At 43.0% G+C, this 19,234-nt stretch overlaps 1 protein-coding gene across 1 annotated transcript in view; it reads right to left on the bottom strand.

The window, feature by feature from the left end:
* The window catches only part of LOC138658225 (melanopsin-B-like), a 297,854-nt gene that overhangs the window by 86,251 nt on the left and 192,369 nt on the right, over positions 1–19,234 (bottom strand). Inside the window, exons 4-5 of the mRNA XM_069745729.1 lie at positions 12,092–12,295; positions 9,053–9,224 (exon numbers count right to left, since the gene is read on the bottom strand). Coding sequence (XP_069601830.1) covers positions 9,053–9,224; positions 12,092–12,295 — 376 coding nt within the window. The remainder of the gene's footprint in view (positions 1–9,052; positions 9,225–12,091; positions 12,296–19,234) is intronic.

Raw genomic sequence — 19,234 nt, 5'->3', positions numbered from 1 at the left:
CCTCCAGCTGTCCCTGGGCTCCAACACCACCAGTTGCTGCCCGGAAGTGCTGTTTGCACAGTCAACACTTGCTGCCGTGTTATTTGGTTTCAGTAACGTCAGCTGATCCCCTGCTGCGTGTGTGGCAATATCTCAAGTCTGCTCCTCTTGCTGTCCCTGAGCTCCAACATCGCCAGTTGCTGCCCGGAAGTGCTGTCTGCACAGTCAACAGTTGCTCCTCTGTTATTGGGGTTCAGTAACACCAGTTGCTCCCCTGCTGTGTGTGCGGCAATAGCTCAAGTCTGCTCCTCCTGCTGTCCCTGGGCTCCAACACCACCAGTTGCTTCCCGAAAGTGGCGTTTGCAAAGTCAACACTTGCTGTCGTGTTATTGGGTTTCAGTAATGTCAGCTGATCCCCTGCTGTGTGTGCGGCAATAACTCAAGTCTGCTCCTCCTGCTGTCCCTGGGCTCCAACACCGCCAGTTGCTGCCCGGAAGTGCTGTCTGCACAGTCAACAGTTGCTCCTCTGATATTGGGTTAAGTAATGCCAGCTGCTCCCCTGCTGTGTGTGCGGCAATAACTCAAGTCTGCTCCTCCTGCTGTCCCTGGGCTCCAACACCGCAAGTTGCTTCCCGGAAGTGGCGTTTGCAAAGTCAACACTTGCTGCCATGTTATTGGGTTTAAGTAACGTCAGTTGCTCCCCTGCTGTGTGTGCGGCAATAACTCAAGTCTGCTCCTCCTGCTGTCCCTGGGCTCCAACACCGCCAGTTGCTGCCCGGAAGTGCTGTCTGCACAGACAACAGTTGCTCCTCTGTTACTGGGGTTCAGTAAGTAACGCCAGCTGCTCCCCTGCTGTGTGTGTGACAATAACTCAAGTCTGCTCCTCCTGCTGTCCCTGGGCTCCAACACCGCCAGTTGCTGCCCGGAAGTGCTGTCTGCACAGTCAACAGTTGCTCCTCTGTTATTGGGTTCAGTAATGCCAGTTGCTCCCCTGCTGTGTGTGTGGCAATAACTCAAGTCTGCTCCTCCTGCTGTCCCTGGGCTCCAACACCGCCAGTTGCTGCCCGGAAGTGCTGTCTGCACAGTCAACAGTTGCTCCTCTGTTATTGGGTTCAGTAATGCCAGTTGCTCCCCTGCTGTGTGTGCGGCAATAACTCAAGTCTTCTCCTCCTGCTGTCCCTGGGCTCCAACACCGCAAGTTGCTTCCTGGAAGTGGCGTTTGCACAGTCAACACTTGCTGCCATGTTATTGGGTTTAAGTAACGTCAGCTGCTCCCCTGCTGTGCGTGCGGCAATAACTCAAGTCTGCTCCTCCTGCATTCCCTGGGCTCCAACACCGTCAGTTGCTGCTCAGAAGTGTTTTTGGCACAGGTACTCCCTCATACCCAGCCTGGTTCCAGCATGCCAGCTGTTTCCGGGTAGTGTCAAGGTCACTTTGCCTCCAATACGTTGTCCTGTCGTGTTGCGGTCTGGTTAGCCGACTTTATGGTAGCTGCAGTTTAGGTGCTTCCTATGTGGGCTGTGGGAACTGGCAATGAACTTTGGTTCCGTTGTGCCAATAGGACAAGCTCCCCCTGTAGGACTGTGGGTTTTCGGTAACTATGGTGGCTCGCGGCCTAGCAATTTTTTTTCCTGTGGACTTTCTGCTGCCTATCTGAGTTCCAGCACCATTAGCTGGTTCCCAGGAACACAAGCTTGAATTGGTCCTCCTGGTTCCAGTACCGTCAGCTGATTCCGGGCAGAGCCTTTGGCTTAGGTGCCTCCTTCTGGGTATCCGAGTTCCACCAACGTCAGGTGGTCCTTGGTAGTGCTTTCTGGCAGAGGTACCTCCTGCTTAGTAACCGGGTTCCAGTAACGTCAGCTGGTCCTCGGTAGTTCCATTGGCTCTTGTACCTTTGGCTAGCCATCCGGGTCCCAGTACCGTCAGCTGTTTCTCGGCAGTGTCTTTTGCTCTTGTACCTTCTGCTCCCCATCCTGGTTCCAGTACCGTTAGCTGGTTCCGGGCAGAGCCTTTGGCTTAGGTGCCTCCTTCTGGGTATCCGAGTTCCACCAACGTCAGGTGGTCCTTGGTAGTGCTTTCTGGCACGGGTACCTCCTGCTTAGTAACCTGGTTCCAGTAACGTCAGCTGGTCCTCTGTAGTTCCATTGGCTCTTGTACCTTCGGCTGGCCATCCGGGTTCCAGTACCATCAGCTGGTTCTTGGCAGTGTCTTTTGCTCTTGTACCTTTCCAAGTTCAAGACCCTAAAGATGACGACCCTGAAGACCGAGAAGCAGAACAAAAAGCAGAAGAACATGAAGCATAAAACTAAAAATGAGAGCAAAAGATATTATCTAAATTATAAGCAGAAGAAGACTAAGCAGTGTATGGGGGTGAGTCCGTTCCTCCTCGTGGTGCCCCTGGAAAAAACCTGCTGCTGCAGGCCAAACTTAACGCGGACAAATCCTGTTGTAAATCTTTTGTGACAGGCAGAACAGAAGATGTAATCTTCAAACTTTTATAAATAACAACTACAGGAAGGCCTGGCTGTCACAAATAAGAATATGATGAAGAAGAAGAATATGAAGAAGATGAAGAAGTTGATTATGAAGAAGAATAATAGTTGAATAAAAAGAATATGAAGAATGTAAAAAAAAAATAATATGAAGAAAGTGAAGAAGAAGAAGATGAATAAGGTGAAGGAGAAGTTGATGAAAAAAGATCATGCTGCTGAGGATGATGAAGAAGAAAGTGTGGGAGAAGTTAAAAAGAAGGTGAACAGCATGGAAGTAGTGAAACATCAATATTTGACTAAATATAAAAAATCGTAACCTAGTCAATAGCTTTGTAACTCCGAACGTTTTAAAAAAACTTAATTCCTGCTATTCCATTTGATTAAGCTAAACCTCTATGCCTTTAATGTCTCCTCCACCTCTCCCAATACATCCTTTATTATTCTTAGTTGTTTTCCTTCATGTAGAATTAACCTACAAGGAAAGAAAGGGTTTATTTTAATTCGGATTTTTTTGTCCCATTGACTTGCATTGGTATTGGGTATCGGTATCGGCAGTATCAGGTATCGGTATCGGCGATATCCGATATTTTTTGAATATCGGCCGATCCAATCCGATACCGATACTTCTGGATATCGAAAGGTATCGCTCAACAGTCAACACTACTTATAACTCCCTAACAAAAAAACATTTTGTTTCCAAAATTGTGCTGATGTAAAGTAGACATGTAAGAAATGTTACTTATTAAGTATTTTGTGTGACATATCTCTGTGATTTAAGGGCATAAAAATTCAAAGTTGGAAAATTGCTAAATTTTCAAAATTTTCACCAAATTTCCATTTTTTTCACAAATAAACGCAAGTAATATCAAATAAATTTTACTACTATCATGAATTACAATATGTCTCGAGAAAACAGTGTCAGAATCACCAGGATCCGTTGAAGCGTTCCAGAGTTATAACCTCATAAAAATTGGCCCGGTCATTAACATGCAAACCACCCTCGGGGCTTAAGGGGTTCATCTTATATTCCAAATTTTGTTTACTGGAAGAGGCAGGGGCAATGGAGCGGGGTCACTGGAGGCAGGGTCGCTGCTGTCAGAAGTTGGTGGCAGCAAGTGTGCTACAAGCCCTGGGCTCAGAGGAGGGGATGTCCCAGTAGTGAGGCAGAAGCGGAGCCACCACTCAGCACACTAATTTTCCGGTGGTGGGTTTCAGGAAAATTGCTGCCACTGACAGCCATTTTCCTGAAGCTCACCATTGGTAACTCAATATACAGAGCTGGGACTCTGCTCCTGCCTCAATGCCGATATTTTCTTGAAGCCCAGGTCCCATAGCCTTGCAACACCAGGATTCCGCTTCTCTCAGCCCAGGGCCCGCAGCATCAACCCACTACTGCCGTTGCTGGCTTCTTGAAGCAGCGACCCTGTCTTTTGTGATCCCACTCCATCGCCGTCGTCCCCCTCCCAAGCTACTTTTGGACGCATCCACATTTTCCTCCCAAATTTTTTGGGGGAAAGTGTGTCTTATAGTCCAAAAAATGAAATGGTCTTTTATTCCAGAGCTTTCAATATCACATTTCATTAAACCATTAAATTTGGTACTTGGTTGTCTTTTCCATATTTCAGAATAAGGACCTCAGCTATGCAATAATGTGAGGTATAATGGGAAATTATATTGCTGTTGTCTCTATATTAAATTAAGCATAATCAATAAATCTGATAAATGAAACATTTGAATGATATACAGTAGCGACCAAAAGTTGTTTTTTTTTAAAGTTGTGTCTGTCTAGTTGTTGTGATGCCATTTTCCTGGTGATGAATTTAAAGCGCATGAAGTGCAAGACCTTAATTTTAACTAAAATGCTTTAGAATATAGGTATGGTCATTTAACGAAAGAAAGCTGACTACAAAAAGTTTTGCATATACTATTTATTGCTCACAAAATAGAGATTAATTCATTGTTTACATAACTTAGTATTTTGTAGCATAACCTCATGCTTTAATTCCTGCACCACACCGATGGGGCACTAAAGCCACTAGGGCACTCAAGAAATCTTGAGGGATCTTGCTCCATTTAATTTGTAAATCTGCAAGCAATTCATCTTTATTGCTATGGGTACAGGCCCCAACTAGTTGCCCTAACTCATCCCAAAGGTGCTCCATAGGGTTTAAATCAGGTGATTGGCTTGGGCATTGCAAAAGGTAAACATTTTTCATTGCTAACCAATTTTTGACTAAATTGGATGCCAATCAAGCCATCAAACAAAGAAGAACTGCTTAAATTTTTGCGCCAGAAGCAGTGTGAAAGACTGGTGGAAAGCATGCCAAGACACATGAAAGCTGTGATTAAAAATCATGTTTATTCCACAAAATATTGATTTCTGAACTCTTCCTGAGTTAAAACATTAGTATTGTTGTTTCTAAATGATTATGAACTTGTTTTCTTTGCATTATTTGAGGTCTAAAAGCACTGTTTGTTTTTTTTGACCATTTCTCCTTTTCAGAAAAAAAAAGACAAAATTTATTGCTTGGAAATTCGGAGACATGTTGTGAGAAGTTGATAGAATAAATGAACAATTTACATTTTACTCAAAAATATACCTATAAAGAGAAAAATCAGACAAACTGAACATTTTGCAATGGTCTCTTACTTTTTGCCAGAGCTGTATATGTCCTCCATGCTGGTATATTAAGTCTCCATCCAGGGCCCATCCTTGTACATATGTTCCCCGTCCTGGAATATTTGTCCCTTATCCTGAACCCCATCCTGTTACACATCTTCCACATCCTTGTACATATGTCCCTTATCCTGGGCCCGATTCTGGTATATCTACTGTATATCCCACACACTAATATATATGACCCTTATCCTGGGCTCCATCCCTGTATATATCCCCCATTTTGGAATGTAATGTATATCCCCCATCCTGGTATAAATGTCCCTTTTCCTGGGTCCCATCCTAGAATATATAACTCCCCATCCTGGTATGTACATTCCTCATCCTGGTATATATTCCCCATTCTGCCTCTGTTCCTTAATCCTTTTGTGCAAAAGCCTGCTTTTGTTTTCGTGATGAGGTCAATTTTTACAATTCTGACCAGTGTCACTTTATGCAATCCAAAGTAACAAAGAAAGTTGAGAGCACTCACATCCATAAAAGGGAGAACGTGTACTGCAATCGGACGACGGCCGTTTCCTAGGACCCGTTGAAGCGCAGGGTTTTTTTTAAAACATTTTTTACTTTTCTTTAAACTTTTTTACTTAGCACCCGTATGGGACTTCAACTTTTATATGTCTGATTACTGGTCTCATGTATTGCAATGACGATGAGGGAAAAAGGCCACTTAACGACTGCCATTTTAATGCATATTTGTGACTGTTAAGGGGTTAAAATAAGGCGATGTGCTGACAACAACGATTATATTACAGCTTAATTAAAAATCTTATTGCCCAATTAATGAGCGTAATGCTGTCTTTATTGTGACAGCTTTGAACAGTCGTTCCTCATTTATCTGACCACCTAAATGCAGCATAAGTCTGAATTTGCATTTATAAGTCCCTGTCAGACACTTCTAGTTTCGCATACCACATGGAAGAAAAAATCAGTCATGCTAAAATACAACATATAACTTTATTTATATAAAAAGGCACAGCAGAACAAGACATATATTTAAAAGCATTTAAAAACCAAAGAACGGCACATGGCTGATAAGCTACATGCAACCCCCCAGACAATTGGAAACAAATACCATGAAGCACTAAGTAATATTTGGATATGTGAGTAAGAAAAATATCTATATATATATATAAACGTGTACATCAATAGATACCCATCTGCTGCCGGCTATACTCTATGGACGTCAAACAATATCTGACAAGAAAATATAGAAATTAGGCTTAAGTTCCGCATCCCAGAACATTACCCAATAACATAGGAGCGAGGCAGGCGCATATTCTGGCAAATTAAGTCATAAATGAATAAGAACCACAAGGTTACAAAGAGATAGGTCACCTAAAGATCCGAGAGCGAGGTGGATAGTAAACTCCAGGAAGCCTAAAAGTACACGAGAGCCAAATAGAGATGCAGTAGCCAAATATAAAGTGCTAGTGCTGGGGGGGACAGGAGCCCCACGCGTATCGACGCTATAGAAGCGTCTTCATCAGTGGGAATGTAGAATAGACAGCCTAAGCTTGCTCTAATATAGCCAACTAATAAAGTATAATAAACTACACCTGTGAAGATGCGACGGCATGCGGTTTGCTTGTGGCATATGCAGACCGGCAGCTGCTTCCGGTTCAACAGATTCACCTCACCGCGCTTGCGCAGTGGGTTACTCCTACTCTGTGAGGTAACAAGCGCATTCCCGGCAAGAGAGTTGCCATAGTTGCAGTAACGCCGAATTGGTCAGGAGCTACGCCTGCGCGAATATGTCAAAGAAAGAGAGAGAGGGACTCCCAGCAGTCACAAAGCCAAACAGTAAGCGCCTGTGCAGTGCGACTAAGTGGCTGAGCGGATATATATGGAGTTCAATATGAGTGCGCACTCACTATAGGTAACCATAACTTTAGCCCCAACCCTAACCCTAACTTTAACCCCAACCCTAACTGTAGCCTTAACCTTATCCCCAACCCTAACCCTAACCCTAGCCCTAACCCTAGCCCTAACCCTAACCCTAACCCTAACCCTAGCCCTAACCCTAACCCTAGCCCTAACTCTAACCCTAACACTAGCCCTAACCCTAGCCCTAACCCTAACCCTAGCCCTAATGGGAAAAATGAAATAAATACATTTTTTAAATTTTTCCCTAACTAAGGGGGTGATGAATGGGGGTTTGATTTACTTTTATAGCGGGTTTTTTTGCGGATTTTTATGATTGGCAGCTGTCACACACTGAAAGACGCTTTTTATTGCAAAAAATATTTTTTGCATTACCACATTTGGAGAGCTATAATTTTTCCATATTTTGGTCCACAGAGTCATGTGAGGTCTTGTTTTTTGCGGGATGAGTTGACGTTTTTATTGGTAACATTTTCGGGCATGTGACATTTATTGATCGCTTTTTATTCCGATTTTTGTGAGGCAGAATGACCAAAAACCAGCTATTCATGAATTTCTTTTGGGGGAAGCGATTATACCGTTCCGCGTTTGGTAAAATTGATAAAGCAGTTTTATTCTTCAGGTCAGTACGATTACAGCAACACCTCATTTATATTCTTTTATGTTTTGGTGCTTTTATACGATAAAAACTATTTTATAGAAAAAATAATTATTTTTGCATCGCTTTATTCTCAGGACTATACCTTTTTTGTTTTTTTGCTGATGATGCTGTATGGTGGCTCGTTTTTTGCGGGACAAGATGACATTTTCAGCGGTACCATGGTTATTTATATTTGTCTTTTTGATCACGTGTTATTCCACTTTTTGTTTGGTGTTATGTTAATAAAGCGTTGTTTTTTGCCTCGTTTTTTTTTTCTTACGGTGTTTACTGAAGGGGTTAACTAGTGGGCCAGTTTTATAGGTCGGGCCGTTACGGACGCGGTGATACTAAATATGTGTACTTTTATTGTTATTTTTTATTTAGATAAAGAAATGTATTTATGGGAATAATATTTTTTTTTCTTCATTATTTAGGAATTTTTTTTAATTTTTTTTTACACATTTGGAAAATTTTTTTTTTACTTTTTTACTTTGTCCCAGGGGGGACATCACAGATCATTGATCTGACAGATTGCACAGCACTCTGTCAGATCAGCGATCTGAGTTAGGACACTGCAGGCTTACCAAGCGCCTGCTCTGAGCAGGCACTTGGTAAGCCACCTCCCTCCTTGCAGGACCCGGATGCCGCGGCCATCTTGGATCTGGGCCTAGTACAGGGAGGGAGGTAAGGATACCATCGCAGCAACGCGATCACATCGCGTTGCTGCGGGGGTCTCAGGGAAGCCCGCAGGGAGCCCCCTCCCTGCGCGATGCTTCCCTGTACCGCTGGCACACCGCGATCATGTTTGATCGCGGTGTGCCGGGGGTTAATGTGCCGGGGGCAGTCTGTGACATAGTGCCGGATGTCAGCTGCGATAGGCAGCTGACACCCGGCCGCGATCGGCCGCGCTCCCCTCGTGAGCGCGGCCGATCGCGTATGACGTGCTATCCCGTCTGTGGTCATACGGGCCAACTCCACCTCGACGGGATAGTACATCTAATGTCAGAAAGGGGTTAAATGTATGTCTTGCTCTGCTGTGCCTTTTTGTATAAATAAAGTTATATATTCTTTGAAGGTTGATCCCATTGATATGCATATCTTTCTCCTTGGTTGGTTTTCAATTGTTTTTTATCTGCATTTGGTCGATCCCCGACTTATTTAACTTTGTGGTGCCCGCTACTTCCTTTGTACGCTAAAATACAACATGTATCATTATTGTTTTCTCCAGTATTCACCTCCATAAACATCAGATTGTTGGAATCGGCTGATATTTAATGTGTAATTTGTCCATTTTGGCTGTAACTCACATTACTGATACATTGGTTACAGTTATGTAAAGCTATTAGTTACATTCTCTCTCATGATGACGTAATAATGTCTTACCTGCTGGTATTTCTGATTGCCAGGAACATTAACAAATAACAGTGAAGTATCACAAGGAGTGGAATGAAGAAGACACAGCAGCACAGCATCATAGTGTAACTTTTGTTTGCAGTTGTAGATGTGACATAGTCCCATGTACATGATATCATTAGACCTTCAGGCACATAAGAACCTAGTAAAAATGTATCAAATAGTAAACAAACACAATAAATAAAAGAGATCCTAGTATAATATTCACATAACATAAATTTTAGTTAAAACAATTGTGAAATGATTGTCCATTAAGAAAAATGTGCTAGAATCAGGAAGAACATTCCTTCCGTACCATTACGTTTGACTTTGGAAATACAGGTGCTTCCCACAAAATTAGAATATCACCAAAAAGTTAATGTATTTCGGTTCTTCAATTCAAAAAGTGAAACTCATACATTATATAGTCAGCTAGGTATTCTGTGGCTGATACTATGCAAATGACATGCTTGCTATCTCCTTCTTGCCCTTTAATGGCGCTTATTAGGCTGGTTTCACATTTGCGTTTTTTGCCGCTGCGTTTTAGCGCAAAAAAAGCATGCGTTTTTTTTCCTATACTTAACATTAAAAACGCATGCGTTTTTTTGCATGCGTTTTGCCACGTTTGACGATGCAGGCGTCTTTTCTATGCTTGCGTTTTGTTGCGGAAATGCAACATGTAGTAATTTCTAGAGGCGTTTTTTTGCCGCAAAAAAATGCATGCTTTTTTTGCGGCAAAAAAAGTATTGCTGTCTATGTAAACGCATGCGTTTTTAAGCACATGCGTTTGCTTGCGTTTTTAAACGCATGAGTTTCAATGGAAAAAAACAAGAATACACACTGATAAGCCACCCCCCACCATAAAGGTGATAAAGGGATCCAAACCCTAACCCTAACCTTAACCCTAACCCTACCCCTAACCCTAGGGATCCTAACCCTAACCCTAGCCCTAACCCTACCCCTAACCCTAACCCTAGGGATCCTATCCCTAACCCTAACCCTAGGGATCCTAACCCTAACCCTAACCCTAGGGATCCTAACCCTAACCCTAGGGATCCTAACCCTAACCCTACCCCAACCCTAACCCTAACCCTAGGGATCCTAACCCTAACCCTAACCCTAGGGATCCTAACCCTAGCCTCACCCCTAACCCTAACCCTAGCTATTTCTTTTTATAGTGGGTTTTCTAGTTGATTTTGATGATTGGCAGCTGTCACACACTTCTCATCATGCGTTTCAAAAACGCAAATGCAGGAAAAAACGCATGTAAACGCGTCAAAATGCCGCGTTTTTTACCACATCCAAAAATGAATGCGTCTAAAAAACGCAGTGTTTGCACGCGTTTACATGCGTTTTTTTCACCACCTGCGTTTGCGTTTTAAACGCAAATGTTAAACTAGCCTTACACTGCAGAATTCTCACAGAGAGTAGTGCTCGTGATGTGAGGATTCACATAGAGTGACTGCCGACTTGTAATTTAAGACCGGACAACCCATATAACCTGCAAATGACTCCCATATCTGCAGATTAATAGAATTTGGGGACATGACAGATCCCCTCTACATTTCTGCAAAGCTGCCCTATTAAAATCCACAATGGTGTCAAGATATTAAATTCAATTATGATGCAAAAAAATACTCCATAATATTAGAGTGTGGCAAATATCAAGCTAAAGCTAAAACTTAATGTTCCTCGAAATATTCTGAGTAAGATCATGTAAATGTCATATAATAATAAAACGTAAAAGCCATGTAGAATAGATTAGATAAATCACCTGCGCTTATAGGGTAAAATCGATAGAGAAATAGGTGCATAAAATACAAGAGCCCCAACACAGGAAACTATATAGTGGCAAAATAGAATGGTCTGGCTAAGCCTGCACCCCAGCAGGATAAAAATCAATCCACTAAATAAGTAAATGATATACAGATAATGTGAACATTTATATAGCAGACCCACATACAATAACTGGCTGGAGTGGTAAAAGTACCTGGATAGTAAAGTAGGTGTCCGTGTTGCTCCAGAAAACGGTGCGTCGGGCTGTACCGCAAATCTGCGGGGGAGTGACAGGACTGGCTATCCTCCAAAACAGGGAGTCCCTGCTTGCTGGGCGGCTGGCAGGGACAAGAAAACGCCAACTCCTAGCGTGCCCCGGCCGGAAGCAACGCTTCCATAGGATTGGTTGCCCTGTCTCGCGCCCGCCCATTTTTGTGACGTCACGTTTTTGGCCACGCCCCCTCCACACATCGCTCCTGCTCCAGCGTTGCTTCCGGCCGGGGCACGCTAGGAGTTGGCGTTTTCTTGTCCCTGCCAGCCGCCCAGCAAGCAGGGACTCCCTGTTTTGGAGGATAGCCAGTCCTGTCACTCCCCCGCAGATTTGCGGTACAGCCCGACGCACCATTTTCTGGAGCAACACGGACACCTACTTTACTATCCAGGTACTTTTACCACTCCAGCCAGTTATTGTATGTGGGTCTGCTATATAAATGTTCACATTATCTGTATATCATTTACTTATTTAGTGGATTGATTTTTATCCTGCTGGGGTGCAGGCTTAGCCAGACCATTCTATTTTGCCACTATATAGTTTCCTGTGTTGGGGCTCTTGTATTTTATGCACCTATTTCTCTATCGATTTTACCCTATAAGCGCAGGTGATTTATCTAATCTATTCTACATTGTTTTATCTTAGTCAGAGTATAGCGCAGACTCTGTCACCTCACCAGCAGCTTATTTCTTTTTCCGCCTCCCCTTTTCCTTTTCCATGCTCATTTAGTTTTTTTTCTTCTCTCTGTTTGCATTGTTTGTCGGCGCAGCGCCGGTGTTTACTAGTTTTATTCAAAACGTAAAAGCCACTGTAGACAATACAGTCTTTGACTTTTAATCCCTTAATCCTAAGTAATATTTTATAATATAAAATCTAATTTTAATCTGAGATAGTGATTTACCCTAGATACACTGCTTTAATCTGTCTGAGTGCCCCTCAGCTATCATTTCTTATGTCTTATATGTCAAAGTGATTGTACTTACTCCAACCAAGTAACGGTGCCATACTCCACAAAAGTGAATAGAGCCACACGAGAACAATTACTTGCATCGTCCGCCTTTTTGATGACCACTGTATCGATTGCAATGGTTTGGTTATAACTAAATAACGATCCACAGCAATAGCCAGTAACGTCATCATCGAGGTTATCCCAAATAGCGCACCACAGAATGCATAGATATTACAGGCTAGAAAAGAATAGAAAAACAAGACTAAAGTCAGAATAAATGTAGCATACAACATTCTAACTGCGCGAAATCATTTCTATCAAAATCTAATGAAGTTCATGAGACATGAAATTGCTTCTAGGGTGATTCATCAATATTAGAATTTCTGCGTAATAATAAGTAATAATACAAATTCTGCGCTATTTCCAGTAAATCATCAGCAATTTACTTCAACAATACATGACGACTTAAAGAACCACTACATAACAGAAGTGCACAAAAAAGCTTACCCCAGCACTACCTCCCTTAAAGGGAATCTGTCATCAAGATTTAGTATCACATCTGAAAGCAGCATGATTTACGGGCAGAGCCCCTGATTCCAGCTCTGTGTCACTTATTGAGCTGCTTGCTGTGATTTTGATAATATCACTATTTTACCTGCTGCAGTTCTAGCAGTTCTCTTAATGTTGAGCTCTGTATACCTTAGGCTACGTTCACATTAGCGTCATGCAACGCAGCGTCTCCGACGCAACGCACGACGCATTGGAAACGCACGCAAAAACGCACCTTTTTTGACGCAAGCATCGGACGGATGCGTTGTAAAACGCAGCGTTTTTGGTGCGTTTTTGTTGCGTTTTTACAAAAAACGCAGCGTTTTACGACGCATGCGTTGTCAAACACTGATTAGATCTTTACACACAATTTAGTGTCTAGACACTAGATAACACCACCAATGAATAGAAGAGGGTGGGTTTAGCGTCTAGACAATCGATAATGCCACCAATGGGTAGATGGGGGTGGGTATTAATGTAATAGTGGGATATATACCCCGGCATACATTATTTCCAACCATAGAGCATCAAGATGGATCGTCCCATGGAGAGTATCTACCTCACTTTTCAGCTGGAATTAGCCCTTGCTATAGCTTATGCTTTTGCCTGTCATGAACAGAGGAGAAGAGACAAACTACGGAGAAGGAGTCGTCGGCGTTTTTGGCTACACCCTATAGTGGAAGTCCGAGAGAGTCGTGGAGCCTACCATTGTCTGTTTGGCGAATTAAATGAGAACCAGGACAAATACTTCGAATACACCAGGATGTCAAAAGACAGCTTCCGATATCTGCTGCGTCTGGTGGAAGGAACCATTTCCAGGCAGGACACGCAGCTCCGTAAATCGATTTCCCCCGAGGAACGTCTGCTGGTGACTCTACGGTACGTAATGGAATGTGAAGGATTTATATGTTCTTGCCATTTTTTAAAGTAACGTGTTTTGTTTTTGTGGGGTGGGGGATTGTAATTAAAAATGAATAATTCTTTCATACCAATTTAATTAATTATATTTATTTATTTATCTTCTTGTCAGTTTCCTGGCTACCGGAGAGACATTGAGATCACTGCATTTCCAGTTTCGGATTGGAGTCTCAACACTGTCGGGTATTATTGCCGACACTTGCCGCGCATTGTGGGACAACCTCCGGGAGGAATTTTTACCCATCCCTACAAGAGAAATATGGCTTGCCAACGCCCAAAAATTTGAACAAGTGTGTTCTTTCCCTAACTGTATTGGAGCCGTGGATGGGAAGCACATTAGGATTACCAAGCCTTCAAGAAGTGGATCTCTTTTTTATAATTATAAAAAATACTTTTCCACCGTGCTGATGGCAATTGCAGGTGCGGACTGCAGGTTTCTCGCTGTGGACATTGGAGCTTTTGGTCGTGCAAATGATTCACGGACATTTAAGGAGTCTGATATGGGCCGAAGATTGTACAATAACAATTTTAATTTCCCCCAGCCACGACCTCTTCCCAACACCGACGGCCCGGCCCTGCCATTTGTTGTTGTTGGTGATGAGGCTTTTCAAATGAGTGGCAACCTACTTAAACCTTACTCAAGTCGTGGGTTGGACCGCACCAAAACTATATTTAATTACAGACTGTCCAGGGCCAGAAGAACTGTGGAGTGCGCCTTTGGCATCCTGGTCTCCAAATGGCGTATCTTAGGATCCGCCATAAATTTGAAAATTGAGACAGTGGATGAGGTGGTGAAGGCATGTGTGGTTCTCCACAATTTTATTATTGATAAAGAGAGAGTCAATGTGGAACTTGATGAACCCATACCAAATCCATTGCCTGATTACCAAGCTCATCCTCTGCGGACAACTTTGGAGATTGCTCATATGAGGGACCAATTTGCTGCATACTTTGTTTCTGATGTTGGCCGTGTTTCATGGCAAGATCAAATGGTTTAATTCTTCATGTTATGATGTCATGTAAACACCGTGTAGTCCATGTCATTTAACCATCCTATGTTTGGTTATTGTTATAATGTCCCCTGATTTTCTAATGCGTTGTGTTTTGAAATAAAGTTCTTGTGCCTTTCCGTTTTCACCAAACAAATCTCCCATACGTTTTTTCATAGTAATAGAATTGTAAAATCCAATATTGAAAGTAATGTGTGTCACACAAAATTTGTGTGTTCCATAGTTTTGACGTATAATAACATAATCGGCTCCCACCTTGTCAACCATTTTTAATCCTGCAGACTATTTGCATATGGAACCTGGCTTGACAAGGAGGGAGACGATCATGTTTGCAAAACTCTACAGAGTTAACACTATTGTACTCAGGATGCTAGAATTTGTCCAGAGTAAAATAGTGGCGACACTGAACATTGCTTCCACCTCACCTGACCAATAATCTTAAGGTACATTAATAAAAGTATTATACAACGATACCGACCAGTGATACGACTGGATCGAGATCGTTGTTTAGTTGTCGCGTGGTTGCTGGAGAGCTGTCACACAGACAGCTCTCCAGCGACCAAAAAAGAGCAAGTCCCGTGTAATCTGGGTAAAAGCGCTTTGCCACACTCACGATGTTTACCATTGTAAATGTTATTTTAAAAATTACAAAAAAACCTTACACTCTGGTGTGTGAAACGTCCATCGCCGTCAACTTCCCGTACTGTGGCAGCCCTAAAGCACAGCACAGCGTTTATTATTAAGTCAACGGTGTGCTCAGCTTTACGGGCGGTAATCACAGTGTCAGTGCGGAAAGATGACGGCGAGGGACGTGGTAGACACCTTTTTAATATTTGTGGGGTATTGTTCACTTTTTATTTGAGTGTTTAAAACAGTGCACTAGTAAACCCAATATTCCCTTGTTTAAAACAAAGACATCGCTGGATCGGTGTCTAACTCGCCGATCCAACAATGACAGCGTCTGATCAGTTACCCAAAAAAAATTCCAAATCATTCGCTGACACCAAAAAACTGACAGCAGGGGCTCAATCGTTTTACGATTTCAGAAAAGATAACGTTGGTTACACATAAAAAACCAACTTTATCTATACTGAAATCGTTGTGTGATGGTACATTGTAAACTTGACATATTGAGCAATGCTGTATGTGTTTGTAACATCTGAGTACAATGAGCGACAGCCCTATAAAAAAAGGAAAAAAAAAATTGATACAATATTGTCACACATTGCACATCAGGTGTTACAAAGACAAGATTTGTGTGTACGGCGCAAGGTGTGATTTGGTGCAAACTTTATTTGAGACAATAAAAACCAAATTTTTTTTGAAAAAATATAACAAATTTATTTAGGGTCCAAAAATAAAATTGGGGAAAATGTTTTTATGGGGTACCAATATCCGCAACAAAAGGCGATTCATATCCCACAGTTTTTTGGGGTGTTAAGGAGACCGAGGAGGAGGACGAGGGGGAGGAAGCAGCATACTCTATGACACTAGACGGGATGCCGACATCAATCCAGTCAGTGGATGGTGGCGAGACGTGGAAAGTAGCAGGTGAGGGAGGAGGAGGGACGACCAGTGTCCTTGGCTGGCTACTCCGGCTCCGGGTCGACCCAGGCTGTGTTGATGGTGTACTCCTCGTTGACCCAGGCTGGGCACTGGGTGTACTCCGTGTAGACCCAGCCTGGGTACTTGGTGTGCTCCGGGTCGACCCGGGGTGTTTTCGGGTGGTACTTTTGGGAGCAGCCATAGCCAAGGACATAGTTCTTGTTGTCGTCGTCGTCTTCTTCTTCTTTTTCCTCCTCTCCCTCTGGGTGGGGGTCGGCTTCCCGTCTGTGTCCCCTTGAAGGCCTGTCAGGCTCAGAACTTTGGGGCTCTGTTCTGTGGTGGCGGTGGCGGTGGCGGTGGCCCTCGGCACGCGGAGCTCTGTGGTGGTGCTCTGCAGCAGGAGTCGGAGTCATGGCAGCCAGCGATGGTACTGCGGGCATATTTGTCGCTGACTGCATGACCCGAGCCTGCTGCAGAGCACTGACATATAAATTGTTGCAGCCCTGCATGAACGAAATCTGGAGTTCCGGCGTAAGATGTTCAACCATGCCGTTGTGAATGGCAGTAAAAAAATGTTTGGCCGGCCTCGAGAGATCCGTTTCGATGTTTTCAAGACGCCGTTCGATATTGCACATTTTATCGCACAGCGCCTTGAAACCATTCTGAAATACGGTGCTCAGATGTAAAAATTCGGACATGGGCGCCCTGTCCGAGGCCCGCTGACGCTGTCGGGAAGACCCGAAGGAAGGAGCGACAGAGGCCTCGGCCAGGGGAACATCTGATGGACCGGCTGCCGGTTCGCCAGATTGTGTTGGTGCAGACCTGCTCTCGCTGTGGGATGGCTGCGACTGTTCAGATGGCGCTTCACAAAGGACCGCTCTTGAGGGTCGGACAGTCTCGCGGGTGCTGCTGTGTGTTCTGTGAAAACATAAGGAAACCATTAGTATACAAAATATCACATTTCACATGCGTCATTAAACTTTACCGCCAGGTATCCATTGCCGCCATGAATATTAAACTAATTTTAATATTGACACTGCATATGCACCATCAATATTAAAAAAAAGGTATTTATTTATTTCTAAATAGTCACCCATGGTTGTGGTTTGCAACGCCAGACAATTATGCTTACGTTGGAACTGCCATGACGTCGCGGTCATGTGACCGAGACGTCATCACAGGTCCTGCGAGCTGAGCAACCATGGGAACCTGCTTTGCAGTAGAAGGTATGCCGTATCTATTATATTTTACTTTTTTGTGTATAAAAAATCGTGGATACACATGTATAGCCACTATACTACTCCACTATTAAATATTGGCTGGGCTTGGCCAATCTACTATTTTTATGTATACTTCAGATTTTAGTGAAATTGCTAAAAGTCAAGCTCACCATTGTTGTAATCCCAGAAGGGAGCCGCTGTGTCAAGTGTGAGAAGACCAGAAATGAATTACAAATTCAAGGTCAACGAGGTGTGAAAAGTAAAAACAAAATTCACTTTAATCAAAAGCAGAGGATGAAACATCTGCAAAATACAATAAAAACACTATCTACGCGTTTCAGGTCTGATGTTCCCTGTCACCTGAAACGCGTAGATAGTGTCTATTGTATTGTGCTGATGTTTCATCCTCTGCTTATGATTGAAGTGGATAAAAGTATGTATTTTTTACTTTTCACACCTCGGTGAACTTGCCTTTTTTTCTTCATTTCTATACTTGGGACTTGCCAAAATAAATGGCTGGGCAATAAGCAACGTGGCTGGAATGTAGTATGTGAATATGCATGTTGTAAAAACTAGGTGTGTGCATAGGTACTATACTTACTCTCTGCTTTCAAGGACCGGTCGCAAGAACTGCAGTATACGGTTATACTTGTACACCGAGGTCCTTGAAGCGGCAGCACCACTACGAGTCTGTCCCTCCTTTTTCAGGCCCCTCCGGAAGCGGTCCTTCATGGAGCGCCATCTGGTCTTCAATTGTTTAACTGTGTATTAAATATAAAAAATAAAAAAGGTTTTAGATAATATATTGAAAACGATTACGCAACCGTGTGCAATCCCAATAGAAGACATCACAGACGGTTGTGTAATCCTGGCATGATGGGTCACAGCAGCATTTTGTAAATACTTACGGAAACTAGCTTTAGCCTTGGAGGAAGCGCTGTCGAAGCCATCCCACAGCGTTTGTGCCACCTCCAACCACAGACGCCGCAATATGCCCTGGTCCGCGTGCTGGGGGTCACGGCTGTCCCACAACGGGCCCCGTGCTTCTATTGATGCCACCATAAGGTCGATATTAAGTGGCTCATCCAGGGCCCGTTGTGAAACCTAAAAAAAAATAGAAAATATTAATGTTTGAAAGGTAAAAAAAATTGTCCCTACCTCCTCCACCGCCACCTACTACACACAACACCACAACCTCCCACCACCCCCCATACCCGCAAAAAATAAAAAAATAAAAAAATTATAGGTTTGAAAGAAATACTTACGCTCCGTCCTGCAACCACAGCTTGGCTCCGTGGTCCCTGCTGCTGCTCCCTCTCTTCCTCCTGGTCCTCCTCCTCACTTGAAGAAGCCTGCAAAATAGTTTACCAAAAAGTTGAGTGACCCATCTACAAATGACAGCGAATATAGTAAGCAATAGTAGATCATGGACTCACCGGACTCCTCAGCGGTGGGGTATTGCTGGAATCACTGCCGCTGGCCATGACTAATAATGCAAATCTGAAATAAAGAACAAAATAACATTGATACTATCCTCCTATGCACACTCCAGCAATAAATAAAAAAAAACCAAAAAAGTAATTTAAACCACAAAGAACATTGCACTCCAACTGAACTAACGCTGAGCAAACAACACTGCCACATTGATTAAATTAAAGAAACAATGGCAGAGACAACCCAATGGCAGAGTACAAAAGCCTAAAGATAAGAAAACTAATCTACAACAGACCCAATGTAGTAATCACAAAAAAGGTTTTTTTTTTTTTTTTTAAAAAGTACAGAATGCACGGAGCAACACAAAAAACACAATATTTTTTTTGGAAGTAACAACACCCAAAAATTAAGGGCATAAACATTAATAACACACCGTACTTTACAATAAAACAGACAGGGCCGGAGACAATGAAAGGGCATACAACGCCATACATCACAACC

This window comes from Ranitomeya imitator, chromosome 1 (genome assembly GCF_032444005.1).
Source record: "Ranitomeya imitator isolate aRanImi1 chromosome 1, aRanImi1.pri, whole genome shotgun sequence".
Classification (NCBI taxonomy): domain Eukaryota; kingdom Metazoa; phylum Chordata; class Amphibia; order Anura; family Dendrobatidae; genus Ranitomeya; species Ranitomeya imitator.
The sequence above is the reverse complement of the archived record's forward strand: the minus strand, read 5'-3'. Positions and strand labels throughout refer to the sequence as shown.